At 43.9% G+C, this 18,926-nt stretch overlaps 1 protein-coding gene across 2 annotated transcripts in view; it reads left to right on the forward strand.

The window, feature by feature from the left end:
- Window positions 1-18,926, forward strand: part of ANTXR1 (ANTXR cell adhesion molecule 1) — a 129,864-nt gene that overhangs the window by 88,204 nt on the left and 22,734 nt on the right. The window contains exons 11-12 of one of the 2 annotated variants that reach the window (XM_080812573.1): window positions 13,651-13,720; window positions 15,043-15,121. In XM_080812573.1, coding sequence (XP_080668699.1) covers window positions 13,651-13,720; window positions 15,043-15,121 — 149 coding nt within the window. Of the gene's footprint in view, window positions 1-13,650; window positions 13,721-15,042; window positions 17,356-18,926 lie in introns of those variants that run through there. The other variant, XM_080812572.1, reaches the window with a different exon arrangement.

Below are 18,926 nucleotides of genomic sequence, written 5' to 3' on the forward strand. Positions count from 1 at the left end.
TTCACCCAAGTTCTGCAGAACTTTAAGGGACAGATGACCCATATGTAAAACATACAAAGCAAATAGAGAAAAATCATTTTAATTCATTTTCTAATAATTACATAATCTTGTTTTTAAAAACTAGACAAAGACACTAGAAGTAGGGACTATTTGAGATCAAGCTCATTGATGACAAACATCTAATAAAATACTGTCAAACAAAATCCAGCCATGTATCTAAAAAGAACCAGCATAAGTAAGACAATTTTGAAGAATGAGTTGGAATTTGTCTCTTACATAGCAAAATTTTTTTATTCCAAGAAGGTATTAAAATTCATTATCCATTCCAAATGTTTAAAATATATAGTTTTAAAAAAAAAAAAAAAAAAAAAAAAATAAAATATATAGTTTTAGGAAACTAGGAATAGGATAAAACTTTTTCAGCACAATAAAAAAACGTATCTAGGTATTTGAATTCAAAACTCGACATCATTGAACAGGAAATCACTACGTAGAGGTATTCACTTTATAGTAAGAAAGGAAAAAAAAGGACAGCCTGTTTCACCATTATTATTTAATATTGATCTGAAAGTTCTAGCAGCCATCCCGTAGAACTTTCTGTGATGATGGAAATGTTCTTAAATGATAGCTGCAAGCCACAAGTGATTACTGGGGACTTGATGTGGCTAGTGCAATTGAGGAACTGAATGTTTTATTTCATTTAATGTAAATGAAATTTAAACTTAAATGTCAATAGCCACTGTGACTTCTATACTGGGCAATGCCATAGATACCACATTAACACAAGAAAACTAATGAGAGATCTAAGTACAGGAAAGGGGGTCAAACATCATTAGTTTAAAATGATGGTTATATCCTTCTGGAAAACCAAAGAGAATCAATAAACTATTGGACTAATAAGAAGGTTATTAAACTGGATGATTTTGAAATAAATAACTCCCTTGTAAAAATCAGTATCTTTGTCAGAGTTCAGTAAAGATCAATTAGAATGCATCCCAGGAGAAATAGAATAATGACATAAAAAACCTGGTAAGAATTAATATAACCAAACTTGTGAAGATATGTAGGAAGAAAGCCACAAAACTTGGTGAGGGATATGAACATATAAATAAATGGAGAAGCAGTATAGCTCCATACCCAGTCAATGGAACCAAACCACCCAGGAAAAGAATCCTGGCCTAAGCCTATGTGACCATGGCAAGTTATTTAACATCTCCATGCCTCAGTTTCTCTCTCTGTAAAATGAGGATAGCAATAACAGCTCCTCTCTCGTGAACTTCGCTGAGGCTTAAATGTGGGGAGTGGGGCTTTCAACAGGGCCTGGCACACAGCAATCATTGTTGGCTGCTGGGATTAATTAATAATTATGACTCTCACTATTATTAAATAGAGCAGCAACTGAATATTGTAAAGACATCAGTTGTCTTCAAACTAATATTTACTTTTAAAACAATCCCAATAAAAATTTCAATGGGACTTTTTAAGTTAACAAAATAATTCTAAACTTTATATGGAAGAATAAACATTCAAGAATGGCCAAGAAAAATGTGGAAACTTGCCCTACCTGATTTTTAAGATGTTTAAAAGAGCTGTGGTAATTGGTCTTTGAAACGATGTGTAACTGGTACCACAAAAGGCAAACTGAGCATTGGAACAGGAAAAACAAAGTCCATAATCAGAGCCCAACACTTATGTGAATTTAATGTAAAATAAAGCAACCTTTCAAATCAGCAGGAAAAGAATGGATTACTCCCCCAAAATGGTGTTGAGACAACTGGCTAACCACTTGGAAAATAATTCAGTGAGATTTCTATCTCACAACTTACATCGAAACAAATTCCAGATGAAAAATTTAAATGTGAACATGAAACTATAAAAGTTCTAGAAGGAAACAAAAATAAACATTTACATAATTTTCTACTTGGGGGGCTTTATAAGCATAACACTGGAGGGAGAAAGAATAAAGAGAAAATTTAGTAGTTTGGGTGCATATTTTTTATTTTTCTCTTATCTCTCCCTCAAAAATCTAAAGGGAACAGAAAACTAGCAAAATTATTTGAAAGATATATAACAAAGAGTCAATAACCCTAATATACAGACTGCTCTTAAAATCAGTTAAAAAAAAAAAAAGGAGCACATCAATGGATGAAAGCTATAAAAAGGAAATTTACAAGTACAGTAGTGGTCAGCAAACATATGGAAAATGTGTACTATAACCAAAGACACGCAAATAATAGTAGTTACCTCTGAATGAGACCACTATTAATTTTTATTACATGCAAATTTTTTCTTCTAAGTTTTCTACAGTCATGTCTCTTATGTGACAAGAAAAAAAACCAACAGCAACAGTTGCTTAAAATTTAATTTTAAAATCCTTGTTAATTATTTACACCTAGCACACATCTTCAGTTTACCATTTGGTTAGTTCTCCAATCACCAGGCTGAACTCGCTCCTGGCCAAGAACGTATCTTGGAAATCTTGACACAGACTTTATTTATTCTGGCCACACTTTTTCCTACTCCAGTATTCAACATATTGTGCCAAGAAAAGATCCACTTTCAATTGGAAATCCATTTGCAGAGAGATTAGAATGCTGAAAAGGAAACAATAGGGTATGAGGGTATGAACTGAGAAATGATCCATCTTAATGAGCAGTAAATTAAAAACGGGCTTTTTATCAGTGCAATAATGAAAAACATGCTAGACCATTCTGGGGCTGCGTGGCAAGGTAGGAGGTAGGACTATAAACAAAGAAACTGATTTTTAAAACTCACTAAAATTCAACGTATAGGCCCTGGGAGAAATCCGTTTCCCGGCTTTATAGGCACACTTACTTTTTGATACAAAATGTTATTTCCCAGCTCGATCTCCAATCTTATTCACCAGGCATGGCTCTGGTTTACTTTTTGTTCACTCTCAAAGGACAAAACTTTGCCCCCTTTGAAGATACTCTTTCAAACTGAACATTAGTCACGAAGGCAGTTCTAAGAGTTCCAAAGAGGGGCTCAGCTTCCCAAGGGGACCAGAGATAACACTCACTCGAATGTAGAAGTTCCAATGTGTTTGTTTTTAAAAATCTGTCCAATTATCCAGAAACTATACTTCATTTTTACAAGACACGTGGGCCCTGGGGTTGCTGCAGGCACCCTAAGGAGATCATTGGAATGTACCTATGACGGCAGATGGGGAGGGAAGGCAGAGGAACAAAGGCAAACTTCTCAAACAAAAGCCTACTGTTTCCTTTCTCACTGGTAAGAGTATTGCATCTTTTGGTCAAAACCTTTTGGATGCATGCCAGGGAGGTGCTGATGTCATAAGAAGATAGTGAAAGGTCACTTCGGGCAACTCAGAATGAGGGACAGAAAGGAGCATCTCCTCTTGAGGTGCCGAGTCAGGCTACATACACATCAGTCTCCAGAAAGATTCATTTAAGTAATAGCAGCTACTGATTGCTGAGCGCCTAACCCTGGGCCCTCCCCATTCTATGTCATTCCATCCTCACAGCACCCTCGTGAGGGACAAGTTATTTGTATCCCTTTTTTGCTAAGTAGGAAACTAAAACTCATAAGTGCCCAAGGTCACCTAGATGGCCAGAGATAGAAGCAATTTGGACCTTGGGTGATCCAGAGGCTTTTGACTACTTCCAAAACAAAGATCCCCATGGATCCTTGGGTCCCCTGATCCCAAATGTCCAGCTAACACTGATATATACCTCATTGGGAGGTGCTAATTCCCATGACCTCCCTTCATTTTGTAGACAGGAAACCACAGCTCAGAGAGATTTGGCTACTTGCCCAAGGTCACAGAGCACATGAGTAGGGAGTCAGGACTTGAACTTAAGTTTAAGAAAAAAAGCCCTCCCAAATTCAAAAAGCCCTGGACCGGGGAAGGAGGAGCCCAGGCTCTAGTGTGTCAGTGTAAGCAGTTGACTGTATGTTCACAGGTAAAGCACCTCTTCCATGACTGGCCCCTTTCTCTTGAACTTCAGGAGTTTCGTGTTATCTGGCAGTGTCTCCCCTTTGCCCCTGCTTTCAGAAAAAGCTCCGATTTTGCCAGTCATTTCTGAAGTGGCTCCTGCCAAGACTGTGTGAGCATGCGTTCCCACCATTAAGGCCCAGACAAAAATATCGTAAGTAGAAATTTACTGGAGTGTTGCTTGGTCAGACAAAAGCCCCAGTAATCAGGGATGGGATGGAAATAAAGGGGGGGTTGCCATCCCAGGGTAACTAGGTGGTAAGGATTTTCATTCTAGGACAAAAGACCTTCTTGCAGGGGTGAATTGACACAGCCCAAAGTTAGCTGGGGCAGTGCCTGATGGACTCACCCTTGACCTTGTCCCTACTCTACCATGCATGCAGTTGCCTCCCAAATGAAAATTCTAAGCGACACATGAACTTAGCACTCACTGTGCTCCTTTGAGGCATGGTTGGAGGAAAGCCTTGCTTGTGAACTTACTGAGACTGTCATTGCCCCAGCCCTGCCTATCCTGATGGCGAAATTTGGACCCCTCTACTTCTGCACCCAATGCCTCGACTTCTTTGAGCCCTGCTTGTCCTCACTTAATGCTGCTCCTTTGTCATTTCAATAGGATGGTGGAAGAGAAGGGGACAAAAAAAAAAGTCAGAGCTGGACCAGACTTAGGAGAACCCCAGGCAGGCTAACAATCTATGCCACCCCACCCCTTAAACTGGTATTCTTTAAATATTTGCTTAACACCCATTCAGAGAAAAAGTTGGATGCTGCTGAGGGAAAGGAAGAAAAAGAATGCTATGTGTGGATGCCTTCTCCATGCAATTCAGCTCTGGCCCCCAGCATGCATACTGTAGCAGTTCCATGGCATCCATTTTGTAGACAGGAAACCTCAGCTCAAGTGTGTGCCTGGGGTCTCCTTCCCACCTCTTCTCTGAGTCTCTATATAGGTCTGTGTTCTTTTAAAAGCAGTCAGTATTGATCACCCTGATTGTGTGGAAGGCTCTAGCCATCCCAATTCCAAAGGTAAAACCCTCCCAAAACTAATTGTGCACAGCTGCAAGAGTTTGTTTGTCAGGAGACACATAGCTTGTGCATGAATCTGCAATTGTCTTCAACCAACTGAAAGCAAAGCTTTGAAAAATATATTTATTCTTAGTAGATTACAGCTGTCTTGAGTGCACCACTTACTCTGACCTCAATTTTTAAAGGCTGATGCTTTGCTTAGAAGATAATTTGTAAGTTTTATAAATGTCAACCAGTCAAGAATTTTTTCTGTTGCAGATTTGTTGAGAGGAGAAAATATTTTGCAAAAGCCTTGGGTCCCATTACCTTCATTTAGTTTTCTTGCAATACCTACACCATCTCTGTTACCTTCAGATAAAGATGAATGCCAAATACCATGGCGTTATGTGTGGTATGATTCCAATTATGTAAAAAATAATATGCATAGGAAAAAATCCTGAAATAGTGTACCCTAGAGCAGTAACAGTGTTTATCACTGAAAGTTAGGATTACCAAGGATTTTCGTTTCTTTTTTATGTACTTCTCTATTTCAGACTTCTCACTTGTTTCTCACACTCACTTTTCTGAGTCTTATATTGCTAAACATGTATTACCTTTATAATTAATAAAAATAACAGAAAATAGGAGCAGAAAATCACTTATATCCTGAGAAATCAAACTAATTGTGCTGAGGACCAGTTCCAGAAGCCAGTGAGCCTAGAACCACAAAGGTCACACCATGTGTGGGACTGGGAAATGTATATGCCCAAAAAAGAGAATCCAGAGATAAGCAAGTCTGCTGGATTGCATCCCTACACTTCTCTGCGAATAAACTTGTGGTCTCTTTTTTTTAACTTCTTCTCCTGGGGCCCTGATGGAATCTCGATCCTCGTGTACACGATGACCAGGATAGCGCACTTCATTTTCTTCTAAGACTGCACTTGACTCTTGAGTCCTATATTGCTATTTATAGGTAAGGTCTTCTGACTCTACAGCCTTCCCATCCCCATCAGCTCAGAACCTTGGCAGTAGTCTAAGTCCCACTTCTTCCCACTCTAAGCCCCATTTAGTTATAAAGCTCCACCAAGCAGAGTGGCTCAGGTGCTAAGCCTCCTACCACCAGGAACATCTGGACCCTTAAAAGTCCGCTGGAGGCACTCTTCCTTACTCCAACCAGGTGTCTTGCAATGAACCTCAAGCTGTTCCTGCCTCCAAAGTGGCCAGGTTACAAAAAGAAAGACTTGGCTCCTGGGGTAGGTCAGCCTGTATCACAAAATCAGCTGTGAGATTATGACAATGTGAAATGGCCAGCTAGTTTAATTTCATTTAATAGTTTAAAGTACATCTGTTAAAAAAAAAAAAAAAGCTAACTAGGTTGACCTTGGGCAAATCATTGCAACAAAACCTGGGTTTGAAGTTCAGCTCTGACATGTACGAGTGGTGTTATAACCCATCGCGTTATAACACCTCTGGACTTTTCTGAACATTCTATCAATACCTAGGGGCTATAGACCACCCAGTAGTATTGAAAGGACCCTCTACAATGGGCAAAATATATATTTATAAAGCCTGATACACATTATACCAGGATTTTTCACCTTGATACCATCGATGTTCAGGCCCACATAATTCCTTTTGAGGGGGAGAAGGATGTCCTGTGCCACGTAGGATATGTAGTCCCATCTCTGATCTCTACTCACTGAACACCGGTACTACTTCTGTCCTAGTATGATAGCCAGAACTGTCTCAGACATTGCCAGTTGTCCCCTTAGGGACAAAATCACCCCATCAGAGAACCACGGCACTATATATGTGTCCACAGATCCTATTTGGATAGATGACTTTCTTCTTGTCACTCCTATACCATCTAGCCCTGATACAACCTGGTAGATAAGTTGCAAGACGTACTCAGTTTGCACACGTGTTCACATTTTATGTTTTTCAGGTGCCTCAAAGATAATGAACCTAGCAGTACCCCGCTTTAGGAATAATAGCTGACATGTCAAGTGCTTATTAAATGCTGAGCATTTAATGCTATCATCTCATTAAAAATGACATCAGCTTATGAAATGAATATGAATCGCATCTGATAGGCGAGATCTCTGGGTTGCAGATAGGGTTACGTAGCCAGTGGGTGACACAGCTGTGACGGAACTCGAGCCCAGGCTCATAATGAGCTCACTGTTTCTCCATCCTGGTCCAACCTGCCCCCAGAGAGCAGGAAGGGAAACCAAAAACATATCCTGGATACCCGTAACCTACAGGGACTGGTAAAATAGTTATGTAGAGGCCCAGGGAACTTACGTGGAACCTGTTGGCCAAGTCCATTGCCTAATCTCATAGTTAACTAGCCAGTGAGGGCTTCCAAGGAAACCTTTCAATAATTCCAGGCCAGGGAAGTGGTGGGTAGATGTAGGTCATGCCGAAGAAGAAGGATGGTGGCCAGCTTGACTCTGTGATATTAAAGGCACCCCCTCTGGCTTCAGCTGGGGACAAGAAGACATTACAGCAAATGTGCTGTGTTCTGAGGATTATTCCCAACTGCCCCCCCACCACCTGCACACACCATCACTTCCCATTCTGTTTTGACTCTTGTTTCTCATTGCTCTGACCTCAGAACCACTGTTCAGCCTTTCCAAGTAGAAGCCATTCTCTCCACTTTCAAATTCTTTGCTTTGTTCCCTAATGTAGAGTTTAATGTCTTCTATCAAGAAAATCCATAGACTTGTTATCTCACCCATTTACGAAAACCTCCCCACCCAGGGCCTGACACATAGTCCATGCCCAAGAAATATTAATTTCCTTTCCACTCTAAGCAATGGGCTCCATTTAGCTTTGCAGTAAGATCTCTGTGTTTGTGAATTATCATTGCAGGAGCCCCAGGAGGGTAATCATCTACCTCCTTTCTGGCTGGGGCTCCAGAAAGCTCAACCCAGATGCTTGGAATTTCACTAACTTGGAGTCGTGCTGAATATCATTTTATTTCAGGTTTTTGCACAGCATTTTAAAAGCCTCACTCTTTCAAAAAGCTGGTTACTCTTGAAGTCAGCGAAAAGATAGAAACATTCAGCCTAACTCTAGCCTATCTGTTCTCCCTTCGTTCAGACACATTCCCAAACCAGCTGATAATTTGGTGCTGAACAGTTATCCTTGGCTCAGGGATTCCCTGAAAATGCTCCCTAGACCCAGAGGAGATTGGGCGAAAGAGCAGGGTGAGCTCATTTGGTCCCTAAACTTCACTATTTTGTAACAGTAGGAATGTAAACTCCGCTGTGGAGCTTACATCAGCTTTTGGAGGGTTTCAACAAGCTCCTCCAGATAAGACTAAAGGTTTCGTTTGTCCTTTTGACCAGAGATAAATATTTACATCAAGAAAAGATTGCCAAGGCTTGAAAAATATTTGAATTATTTAATCAGCCCTATAAAAGGATTCACTGTGATTGGTGTTTGAATTAGCTAATGAATTTTAATCCTGGTTTTATCCCAAATCCATTAGATAGTCACCAACTGCAGGGAAGAACTCTGGGAATTTCTTCAATAGTCTGAAAAGAATTATACTGATCCAAGGCCAAAACCTGGGAATGTACATATTTGAGTATATGGTTCTGGAATGTGGGTTCATGACAGTAGATGGCTGTCTCTCATAAGGTGGCTGAACCTGACCACAGGGCTTTTCAATCCTGGTCCCTTCCCATAGGAGACAGTGTCCTCCAACCCTGCCCACGGAGCATCTTAACCGTTTGCCTCCAAAGTGGCCAGGTTACAAAAAGAAAGACTCGGCTCCTGGGGTAGGTCAGCCTGTATCACAAAATCAGCTGTGAGATTATGACAATGTGAAATGGCCAGCTAGTTTAATTTCATTTAATAGTTTAAAGTACATCTGTTAAAAAAAAAAAAAAAAAAGCTAACTAGGTTGACCTTGGGCAAATCATTGCAACAAAACCTGGGTTTGAAGTTCAGCTCTGACATGTACGAGTGGTGTAACACTAATTCAATTAACAAACCTCTCTGAGCCACAGTTTCCCAAATTGTAAATGATAAGTAATAGTAATGTCCAACAAGACCATGAGTGTATAGTGTCAGACAAAATCAGTATAAACATGTAGATTTAGACGTATATGTGGATACATACGTCTATATCGTATATGTGGATACAGACATATGTGAGAATAAGATGGATGTGTGAGTACTTGGCCCCACCCTGTGCCTTGTGTGCATACCCTCAGGGGTGCCCTGTTCTCAAGCCTAGGGTGTTTGGCAGTTTGGTGTGATGACACTCACTGATCTCCGAATCCTGGTTTAAATCAAGCTTCTGTCCGATTATCAGATTCTTATAGACACATGTTTTAGATTAACCTATGTTGAGTGTATGCACCAAATTCTGAAATATCTTTGGTAAAAGGCAAGGAAATTTATATCTACAGATCATCTAAAAATTCTCTTGACTTCTGGTTTCAAACTCTTGCCCCCCCTCATCTTCTCCCCCTTTGCCAACGAGCCAGGCACTGGTCTCCTAGCTCCTGGTCTCCACCCGCCCTGCCCACTCGGTGCTAACAAGCAATGACTGCCCAGTGGACAGAGGGACTGGGACTCCGTCGTCCTCGGAGTGGATTACGGTCCCACAAACATCCCAATACCACTGGCCTTGGCAGAGGCGGCAGCAAGGTTGGCATGGCCCCTGAGCCAAACGTGGCTCAGCCGAGGGGGAAGGCTTTGTGCCCCGCTTCCCAAGAGGACGTTCCAGGAAGGAGTCAGATGATGTGAGTTATGGAAACCAAATGGCCCTCCTTTGTTTAGAGAGAGAGAAAAAAAGTCACTCATTTTTGTGGTAAAGTGAAAACAGGCTCCAAACCAAACAGTCCCTCTCAGAACAGAAAATGCCAGCTCCCCAGAGCAGGCCTATGACCCCAGAGGCTGATAAACTGATGGAAGGCGGTGTTGGGCCTATGTGGTAGCCTCCGCGATGTGTCCTCAGTCCTCCAGTGAGGTTTTCCTCTGCTTTGCTCCAGAAATATTTGGTCTCTCAGGCAGGGAAGGAAAAGAGAAATGTCTAAGTGACCTAGGCCAATCTTGTCCTCTCGCTCCTTTCCAGTTGGGACAGAGGGCCGGGCAGGAGCTTTGCAGAGAAGGACCTAGAGGGTGCGTGGGCACTAACAGCCACGTGAGCCGGCCGGGCCCCGGAGTCTCCCTCACGTAGCTGCAGGGCACTGTTTCTGACTGGGATGTCCCCTTCGAGCTGACCAGCACTTCCCACAGAATGCAGCCAAGAGTCACAAGGCCTACTGTGGCCACTCTGCGGCTGCCCCATGGCTCTGTGGGCTGGCTCCTTGGGCAGGCGTCTGCACTCCCAGGTATTGCTAGCACATGTACAGCAGGATGAGCCATGGCCAAGAGAAAATACATACAGTTTCTAGTCAGCCACGCCTATCCTGAGTTCAGTTCATTCTCTAACACAAGCCTTTCCCGGAATGGAGACGCTCTTGGCAAGGGAGGAATAGTGGAGAATTCAGTGCTGGTCCTGGCTTCGCCTCTCATTTGCTGTGCAGCTGTGGGTCGTTGTTGCCTCCCTGAGCCTCCATTTTGCTTCTGGAAAATGAGCCCAATGCCCTTGCCTTGCCTCAAGTCACAGGGTTGTTATAGAAGGAAGGAAAGTGTGGCTCTTAGCAAGAGGGGGCAGCCAGACTGGCTGGGTGTGGATCCAAGCTCCCCTGTGTAACGTTGGGCAAGCTTCTTCACCTCTCTACATCTCTTCCCCACCTTTAAAATGAAGAGAGTAATATCCTTCCCTGGTAGCTTTGCTAGCAGGTTAATGATGTGGTTTATGCCATTCGCACAGAGAGTGCCGACCCACAGCATGCCCTGGGTTGAGTCTTGCCGGCAGGATCATCACCATAGGCTGGGAAGTACCTTGAAAATAAAAATGCTCAGCTTGAGCATTGGGTGATCCGCCAATGTCACCATAAGCTTCCTAGTCTCATTCAACACACCTCCACCATTCCAGCAATGGTCCATGATCGGCGAATGTGAATTCTGTGTATGAGGAGGGACCTCCAATACTTCTTATTGTTTTTAGGAAAAATCCCCAAAGCCCCAGTGTGGCCTACAAGGCCTCAGTCATCTGGTCCTGCTGCCGTTTCTAGCCACATCGTGAGCCCCTGTCTCACTCAAATTCACCAGCCTCGTGGGCCTTCCTTTAGCTCTCAAAAAGCTCTGGGCTCCTTCCTGCCCCAGGATCTTTGCAGGGCCGCTTGTCCCACTCCGTGTCCTCTTTGCCTGACCACAGGTCTCAGCTTATATGGCCTTTCCTCTAGGAAGCAGTTCCTGACCTTCCTTCTCTTTCTTTCTTTGTGCTCACCACGATTATAGTTAAATAGGAACATGCATCATCTCCAGCATGTCAGCTGCTTGAGTGTGGTGGTTTCATCTGTTTTGTTCCTTGCAAAGCCTAGCACCATGCCGGACACATGGAAGACATTCAAAAGAATAGATTTTTTAATAAAAATGAGAGTGCTTAACAATGTCTCCCCTGCAGCTCCTATAAAATCCATGAAATCAGAGACCATGTTTCTGTTCTCAAAGCCTGTCTGTCTAGCTCATAGAAGGCCTTTAATAAATATTTGTTGAATGAATGATGAATGAATGAATGACTTGGAATAACCTCCCTAACTTTTCACCACTCAAAGACCTCCCTACACATCAGAGTCTCTTCCATCCATCATCTCCTTCCATGGAGACGCCATGCTTAGCACTCAGACATGTCCTCTAACCCCCATCCCAGATGGCTCTGCTCCTATAATCCAGGCACAGAGGGCACCAGACTTCCTAATCCCCACTCAGGCAAGTGTTTAGTGTCAGCCACAGTCCAATGTCATTAAGAGACATCGGTTTCGTAACAAATGTGCATGAGCACAATACCATCCTTCAATTATACGCGTATTCCTTTCTGTCTTCTAGGGCAAGCCTTTGTAGTCACAGCTTGGTTAAAGGGGCTCGTGATTCAGCTTCCTATCACCGGCAGGTCCTACTGCAATGTTTTGTACAGAGCACGCACCCTTAAATGTTGCATTGCGAAGGCATGAATACTGTATACTGACTACAGTTAGTAACTTCTCAGAACCTTGGACACAATGAAGTTTTTAAAGAGCTCGAGATGAAAACTTTCTCAGCTTTCTCCGGTCACCCAGAGAATAAGAGCCAGAACTTCCCACCTCCAGAGTCCCACCGTTCTCATCCATCTTTCACAGTTACATCTGCTGAAACTCCCAAAATCATCCCTTCAAGTTTTTTCCCCCTGAAACCTCCAAAGTTCTTTTCACTCACCTATGTCCAATTTCCTAAGTTCACACGCAAAGAATTTAGACCAAACTTCTTCCTATACTGATCTTTTCAAATCCTACTTACCTCCTACTCTACAATATACCTTCTGTTTGCTCTGCCTTTGCTTATGCAATTCCTCCCACCAGAATGTGTCTTCCTATCTCTCCGCCAAAGCACATCTCAAGTTTTGTGTTCCCTGTCAACTTACCACACCACCTGCCTGAAGGGAGCTCTCTGTCTTCTGAAGCCAAATAGTATTTTGGCCTAGCTACTTCTTGTATGTATCAGCAAGCTTTTTCTTCTTTAAAAAATTGAGCTATAATTGACAAAAAGCATTATATTAGTTTCAGACATACAACCTAGTGATTCAGTATTCGTATAGAAGGCAAAATGATCACCACAATAAATCTAGTTAACGTCCATCACCATACAGAATTACAAATTCTTTTCCTGGGATGAGAACTTCTAAAATTTACTCTCTTAACAACTTCCAAATATGCAATACGGTATTATCAACTATAGTCGCCACACTGTACGTGATATCCTCGTGACTTATTTGGTAACTGGAAGTTTGTACCTTTTGACCACCTTCACCCATTTTGCCCAACCCCCCACCCCTGGCAACCACAAATCTGTTCTCTGTATCTATGAGTTCATTTTTTTTTTCTTTTTTAGAGTCCACATATAAGTGAGATCATACAATATTTATCTTTCTCTGTCTAACTTACTTCAGTTAGTGTAGTGTCCTTCAGCTCTATCCATGTTGTCACAAATGGCCAGACTTACTTCACCTAGGACTGCATAATCTATGTTGTGTGTGTGTGTGTGTGTGTGTGTGTATATGTATATGTGTGTGTGTGTGTCTACACACACACACACACACACACACACACACACACATATATGCATTTGCCACATTTTCTTTATCTGCTCATCCACGGATGGACACTTCAGTTGCTCACTCCTGTCTTAGCTATTATAAGTAATGCTGCATCAACAACCTTTCTCCACGAATGTGGCTTCTTTCTCAAACTAGACTCAGACCCGAAGCTCCCAGGGGACCAGTGTGGCATCTTCTGGTTTCCCCGAAGTTATGCCTGGTCAGTGGTAAGAGCTCAGTCTCTATTTGTTCACTGATTGACTCAGTTGGATGTATGGGGTCAAGGACCAGTAATCTAGCAGAAGAACCTTAAAGTTCATTCACTCGAGTAGATTTTATGGCTCAAGACCAGTGTCTATTTCAGAGTTACTGTTTTTCTCATGTCTCCCAGGATTCGATGGATGGCCTGTAGGAGTCACTGAACATGAAATTGGAAAGTTACTTCACCCTTCTTAATCCAGTGACTTCCTTTTTACAGATGAGAAGCCCTTCACTGTGGAAGACACTTACTTGCTGTGTCCAGCGCCTATCTTAAAAGAAGTTGGCATGTAAGTTTCCACCAGCAACTGAACCTCACTGCCAGGGAAGAGAGAGGAGGTAGAGGGGACAAAGGGCGAAGAAAGAGTCTCTCTTCATTGTTGTCATGCAGCCTTGTCTAGACCTCTCCAGGTAACGATGATGGTGCCGGTGCTTCCGGTGAGCAAGGCACCAGGACAGATGTCTTACAAAGGGTACCTCATTTTATCCTCCCAAGCTCCCAAAGAACCAGATGCCCACGTCATCCCAGTTTTACGATGTGGAATCTATGGCTGAGCGAATTTAAGTAGCTTGCGCAAGGTCACACTGCAGTAGCAGAAGGGTCTAGTTTCCAACAAGGGTATGTCTCGCTGAATCACAGCTACATTTCCAGAGCTCACACTTCCCAAAGCCCTCCCACACACGTTATCTCACCCTGGCATCATAATTGCCCTCCTGGATGATTATCCCTCCTTAGAGATAAGGAAACATGGAAAGGAAGCTCAGAGGGGTCAAGTGGGTCCAGAGCTAGTTCAGGACCCCAGATTCAGACTTTCTGAGGCCAAGCTCTGTGCTCCTTCCTCTGTGCCCCTGAAGGGCATTGGGTATCTGTTGGGTGTTTGTGAGAGGAACACAAACTCGCTGAAGAGAGAATGGCAGCTTTGAGGAAAAAATACTAAACATGCTCATCTAACTTCCGCTTTCAATCATTTGTTCTGATTATGAAGCCTCCAAGTCTGGTTGCCTGACGCTGGCCTTCAAGTCCACTGATTCCACAAACTAACCCTGTGTCCATACTGCCAAAGACAAGCAAAACAGAGGTTCAGGTTTCAGTGAGTGTCACAGAGATGGAAGGAGGGCGGAAGGTCAGTCATCCGCTGCTGTACCTCCATGAGCTTTTCGGGATGGCAGCAAAGCCCCTCATCAGAATCAGTCACAGAGAGCCCCAGTAATGACAGTGGAACATTGAGTTTACAGCTCGACCGGTTTATGCCCACAGACTCAAGTCACGTTTTGGGAACACTTTTTCCCAGGACAGTGTGCCTGGTAAATGAAATGGTCACAGGCTTTACCCATTCAATGCAATTCGCTGCCATGTAAGAAGGGCTGAACTCAACACCCGGATACACCAGCGAGGGTATCCCGACATCTCTCTAGAATGCTAGAGCATGAGGATGGGCCCTGGTGGCCATCCTCCCCATTTTACAAAAGAGACCGCTCAGGCCCCCAGGGGAGGAGACCACAGTCTCCAGGATAGTTAGGAGCAGAGCCTGCAGGGGACCTAGGTCTCGGCTCGCAGCCCCTCGCTCCTCGCACACCACGCTGAGCGTCTCTGGCTCCCTTGTCATTGCAGGAAAGCCGCGCTTCAGGTCAGCATGAACGATGGCCTCTCTTTCATCTCCAGTTCTGTCATCATCACCACCACACGCTGTGTAAGTCATCGCCTTCCCTTTCCTGAAGGCTCTATTGTCATTCTCATTTCCCTGGAAGTTTCCAGTTCTGCATTCTGTTCACTGAGCTTTGATCCCAGCCCCGCAGGGCCAGCTACAGGCTGGATCGGGGGGCATGCGGGACCCCCAGAGGGTATCGGGAAGGCCTGTGTTGGGTTTCTCCAACTGGTCCACTTCTGTGACCGAGGGAGGATGAGACCTGAAGGCCCTGGCGTGTCCAGATGGTAAGACACGGCCTGGGTCTGCGCAGCGGTGAGGGGGGCTATCCAGAGGCACTGGGTCTAGGAGGAAATACGCAGAAAGAAATTGGACGGCACACGCAGAACACATATCTTCAGGATTTTCCCTAAAGGGGAAGCTTTTCCCTAAAGGGAAGCTGGGCAATAGGGCAGTAACTAAAGGGCAATATGGAACATAAGGAGAGTCTCATTTAGAACGGCAGAAATTGCAGCTTGTTTATACGATTGTGGAAATAATCCAGGAGAAAATGGAAAATTGGTGAAGCAGGGTGGGAGTGCGGGGTGCTATGCCATAGGGATTTGTGAGGCAGGAGTGGGGACTGTATTCTACCGCCCTCAGACATCCCTTCTCTGGGTCCTTAATGGCAGGTGGTTTTTATTTCTGGTTATGCATAAAACCACCTGCATGACTTTTTAAAAAGTGATGATGCCCAGGCCTCGTGCCAGATGAAGGGAAGCGAAGCCGGGAGTGGGCCCAAGCTTTGGTGGCTCCGGTGCCTCCTAGGGAGGCTATCAGGTGTGGCTCTGGGTGGCAGGCCTTCTGCCAGCATACGTGCTCCCTCCTGCTGGCAGGATCTCAGATCTCAGCCCATCAGAGGCCTGCTAGAGCTCCGCAGACCTCAGCCTCTAACATGAGCAGTTCCGAATTAACCTTTGTCTGAATAGTCAGGTATTCTAACCAAATGCATTTTTTTCCATTGGATCATTCTAAAGGCTAATGCATTTGGCCTAATGGTCAGCTTAGGTGGATACTATGGTCACATCCTTCCTGGGCTTTGGAGGACATGTCATGGGAGCCCCTGTGTAATGCGGGCTTGTCTCCCTAACACTGTCCTGGGGAGATAAGCGATAGCAGGCATGCACTGAAGTCAGACAAAATCAAAATGAGTCATATCATAAATGAGCAGGAGGTCCCGCCTCATGGTGGACAACTTTCCCTCTCAACTTGTGCCCCTGCACCAACCCCCACCTTCCACCCCCTACCCTCCCCCATCCCTCCCAGCCACACACACACACATTTCCATCCTGTGGTAGGAGTGAATCAGTTTTCCTGAAAGCAGCGTGAGCCAGTGCAGTGAGTATAGACAACGGAAAAGTTTTACTTGACCAAAGTAAGAAAGTAGGGTTGCCGCAGAGAAGTGTCACCACTGAGAAAGGTCCGTGTCTCAGGTGCCCCTCAGTGGAACATCAAATCTAGAGACCAAATATGAAAACCTTTTGGAGAAACAGTGAAATTTCTTTAAGTGTACCCCGCCTGATTCTTTTAGAAATTGACCCTTCTGGAACTTGCCAACCTGCAGGAAATGATTAAAATACCCCAAACCTAACAAGTCCATTCCAGATTCCTCCCTGCTTTTGAGTGATCCAGCAGTTCGGGCCTGTATTTCTCATTATGTATGACTGTACCACAGAGAAACAGCCATGCCCTTGAGGCCACAAGGGCATGAGGAGGAGGAAGGGAAATGTCTCAGGACCAAACTTTTGGTATGGCAGCTACAGGACTAGAACTATGGCTTAAGTCCTGGGCCTGTAAGCCAAGAAGAAAGGGTGTCCTTACCATTGTACTGCAAAAGGAAAAGAGCTCAGCACGCAGTCCCCTCTATCTTTCCAACTCACTCCCGCCTCCATTCATGTCTTTTATCTCCCTTATGCGATAGCTCGTCACTAACTTTTCTGTTCACTTGACCCTTGATAAACACCACCCCATTACATCTTCTGCATTATTGCCCTTTTCACTTGGGAATGCTGTATGTCTGCAACAAAATTATGAATACCCTAAGATTTGAGATCCAGGACCATTCATTCATTTGTTCAGCAAATATCCATTGATCACGTATAATGTGCCAGGCACAGTGTGGGTCCCTGGGATACATCAGAGGACACTACAGATGAAGCTCTCTGTCTAGTGGGGAGGGGCAAAGGGAGAGAAGGCAGAAAAGAAACAAGAAACATAACAAATGAATTACACAGTATGTCAAAAGGTAATATATGCTACGGAAAAAATAGAGCCGAGTAAGATGACTTGGTACTACTCGAGTGAGTGTATTATCAACAAAGATACGTTGAGAAGGTGGCGCTTAAGTAGAGACTTGAAGTTGACTGAAGGCTAGTGGAAGAAGACCATACCAACCAGAGGGCCCCAGGGCTTAGACCTCAAAACCAGAGACACGCAGTGTGTTCCAGGAAGAGCAGGAAGGCTGGTGGCCTGTCGCTGGAAGAGAGCCAGGGAGGCGAGCAGGATATGGTGAGGTCATGGGGATGGAGAGTGGAGGGTCTTGTGAGAACTTTGGCTTTTGCCCAGAGGAGCAACATGAGCTGACTTAGATTTGAAAGATCATGCTGGCTGCGGGTACAGCCCGTGGGAAGGCAGGGACAGAAGGACCGTGACTGGTTAGGAAAGTTATGGCAATATTTCAGGCAAAAGATGATGGTTTGACTCAGCAGAGAGCAGTGGTGATGAGAGAAGCAGTCAGAGTTGGATATACCATGAAGGCAAAGCCGATAGATTTCTCAAAGCATTGGATGTAGGGCTTGAGAGGAGAGATGGCTAGCATGCTCCCACGGTCTTCAGCCTAAGTACCTGAAAGAATGGAATTGCCCTCAGTGGACAGAAGGAAGACTGAAGGAACAGATTCGTGATGGAGGGGGACAATCAGGAGGTCAGTTTTGTGGTCAACTAGATGTGTGGCCTTGACCATGTTTAACCCCTTTGTGTATCTATTTCCTAACCTGTAAAATTAGAATAATAATACTTTATCTCTCTTTGCTGCATTGTGAATCTTAAATGGAATGATTGATAGATGGTAATTGCTTGGTAGAAGGCCTGGTAGAGAGTACGTGCTTAATAAATGTTAGATGCTATGATAGTAGAAGCTTAGTCAAAAGTATTAAACTGATTGGAAATTCTTTCCAGAGAGTTGGTTCCCACTTCAGAGGCCTGTTATAATAAAAGGAGTCTCTTGAGATAAGATGGATCCCTAGCGGTCCATGACTGTCACTCAGCCAAGCACAGGTGATTGAAAGAAGGTAGACGAGATGGTCAAAATCACCTAGAGAAAAAGTGGGTCTACAGTCAAACACAAAATGCCAATCCCCAGCAGGACCCTCCATAGAAGCTCAAATTCTAAAGACTGAAGCCATCACTGGACAAAATAGAGACACAGGTGGCATGTGTGGCCATCCAGAATATGAAGTAAGGCTTTGGACTTGCCTTTGTTTCTTCGGCAGCTGGTTTGGAGGACAAGGTTTTTAAATCAGAAGTGATCCCCTGGGTCTGAGTAAAGGGTTAGTCTTGGCGATGCCAGTCACAGCCTGCCCCACCCATCACCTGGAACCAAAAATAATTTTAAAATATGTAGTTGAGACTTTTCTTTCCTTGCTTTATTTGGTGCCCATTTGGACAACCATGTCATAGTTTTCAAGATCCACAATGAATAACTGTTGTCCCTGCCAGGAGCAGAAATTCCATGAAGTTTTACAGGAAAGAGTTTTTTCCATCCAAGAGCTAAAAGATTCCTATACAAATGGTAAACTTTGTGAAGCTCCAG

The sequence above is a fragment of the Martes martes genome (assembly GCF_963455335.1).
Source record: "Martes martes genome assembly, chromosome: 9".
Lineage (NCBI taxonomy): Eukaryota > Metazoa > Chordata > Mammalia > Carnivora > Mustelidae > Martes > Martes martes.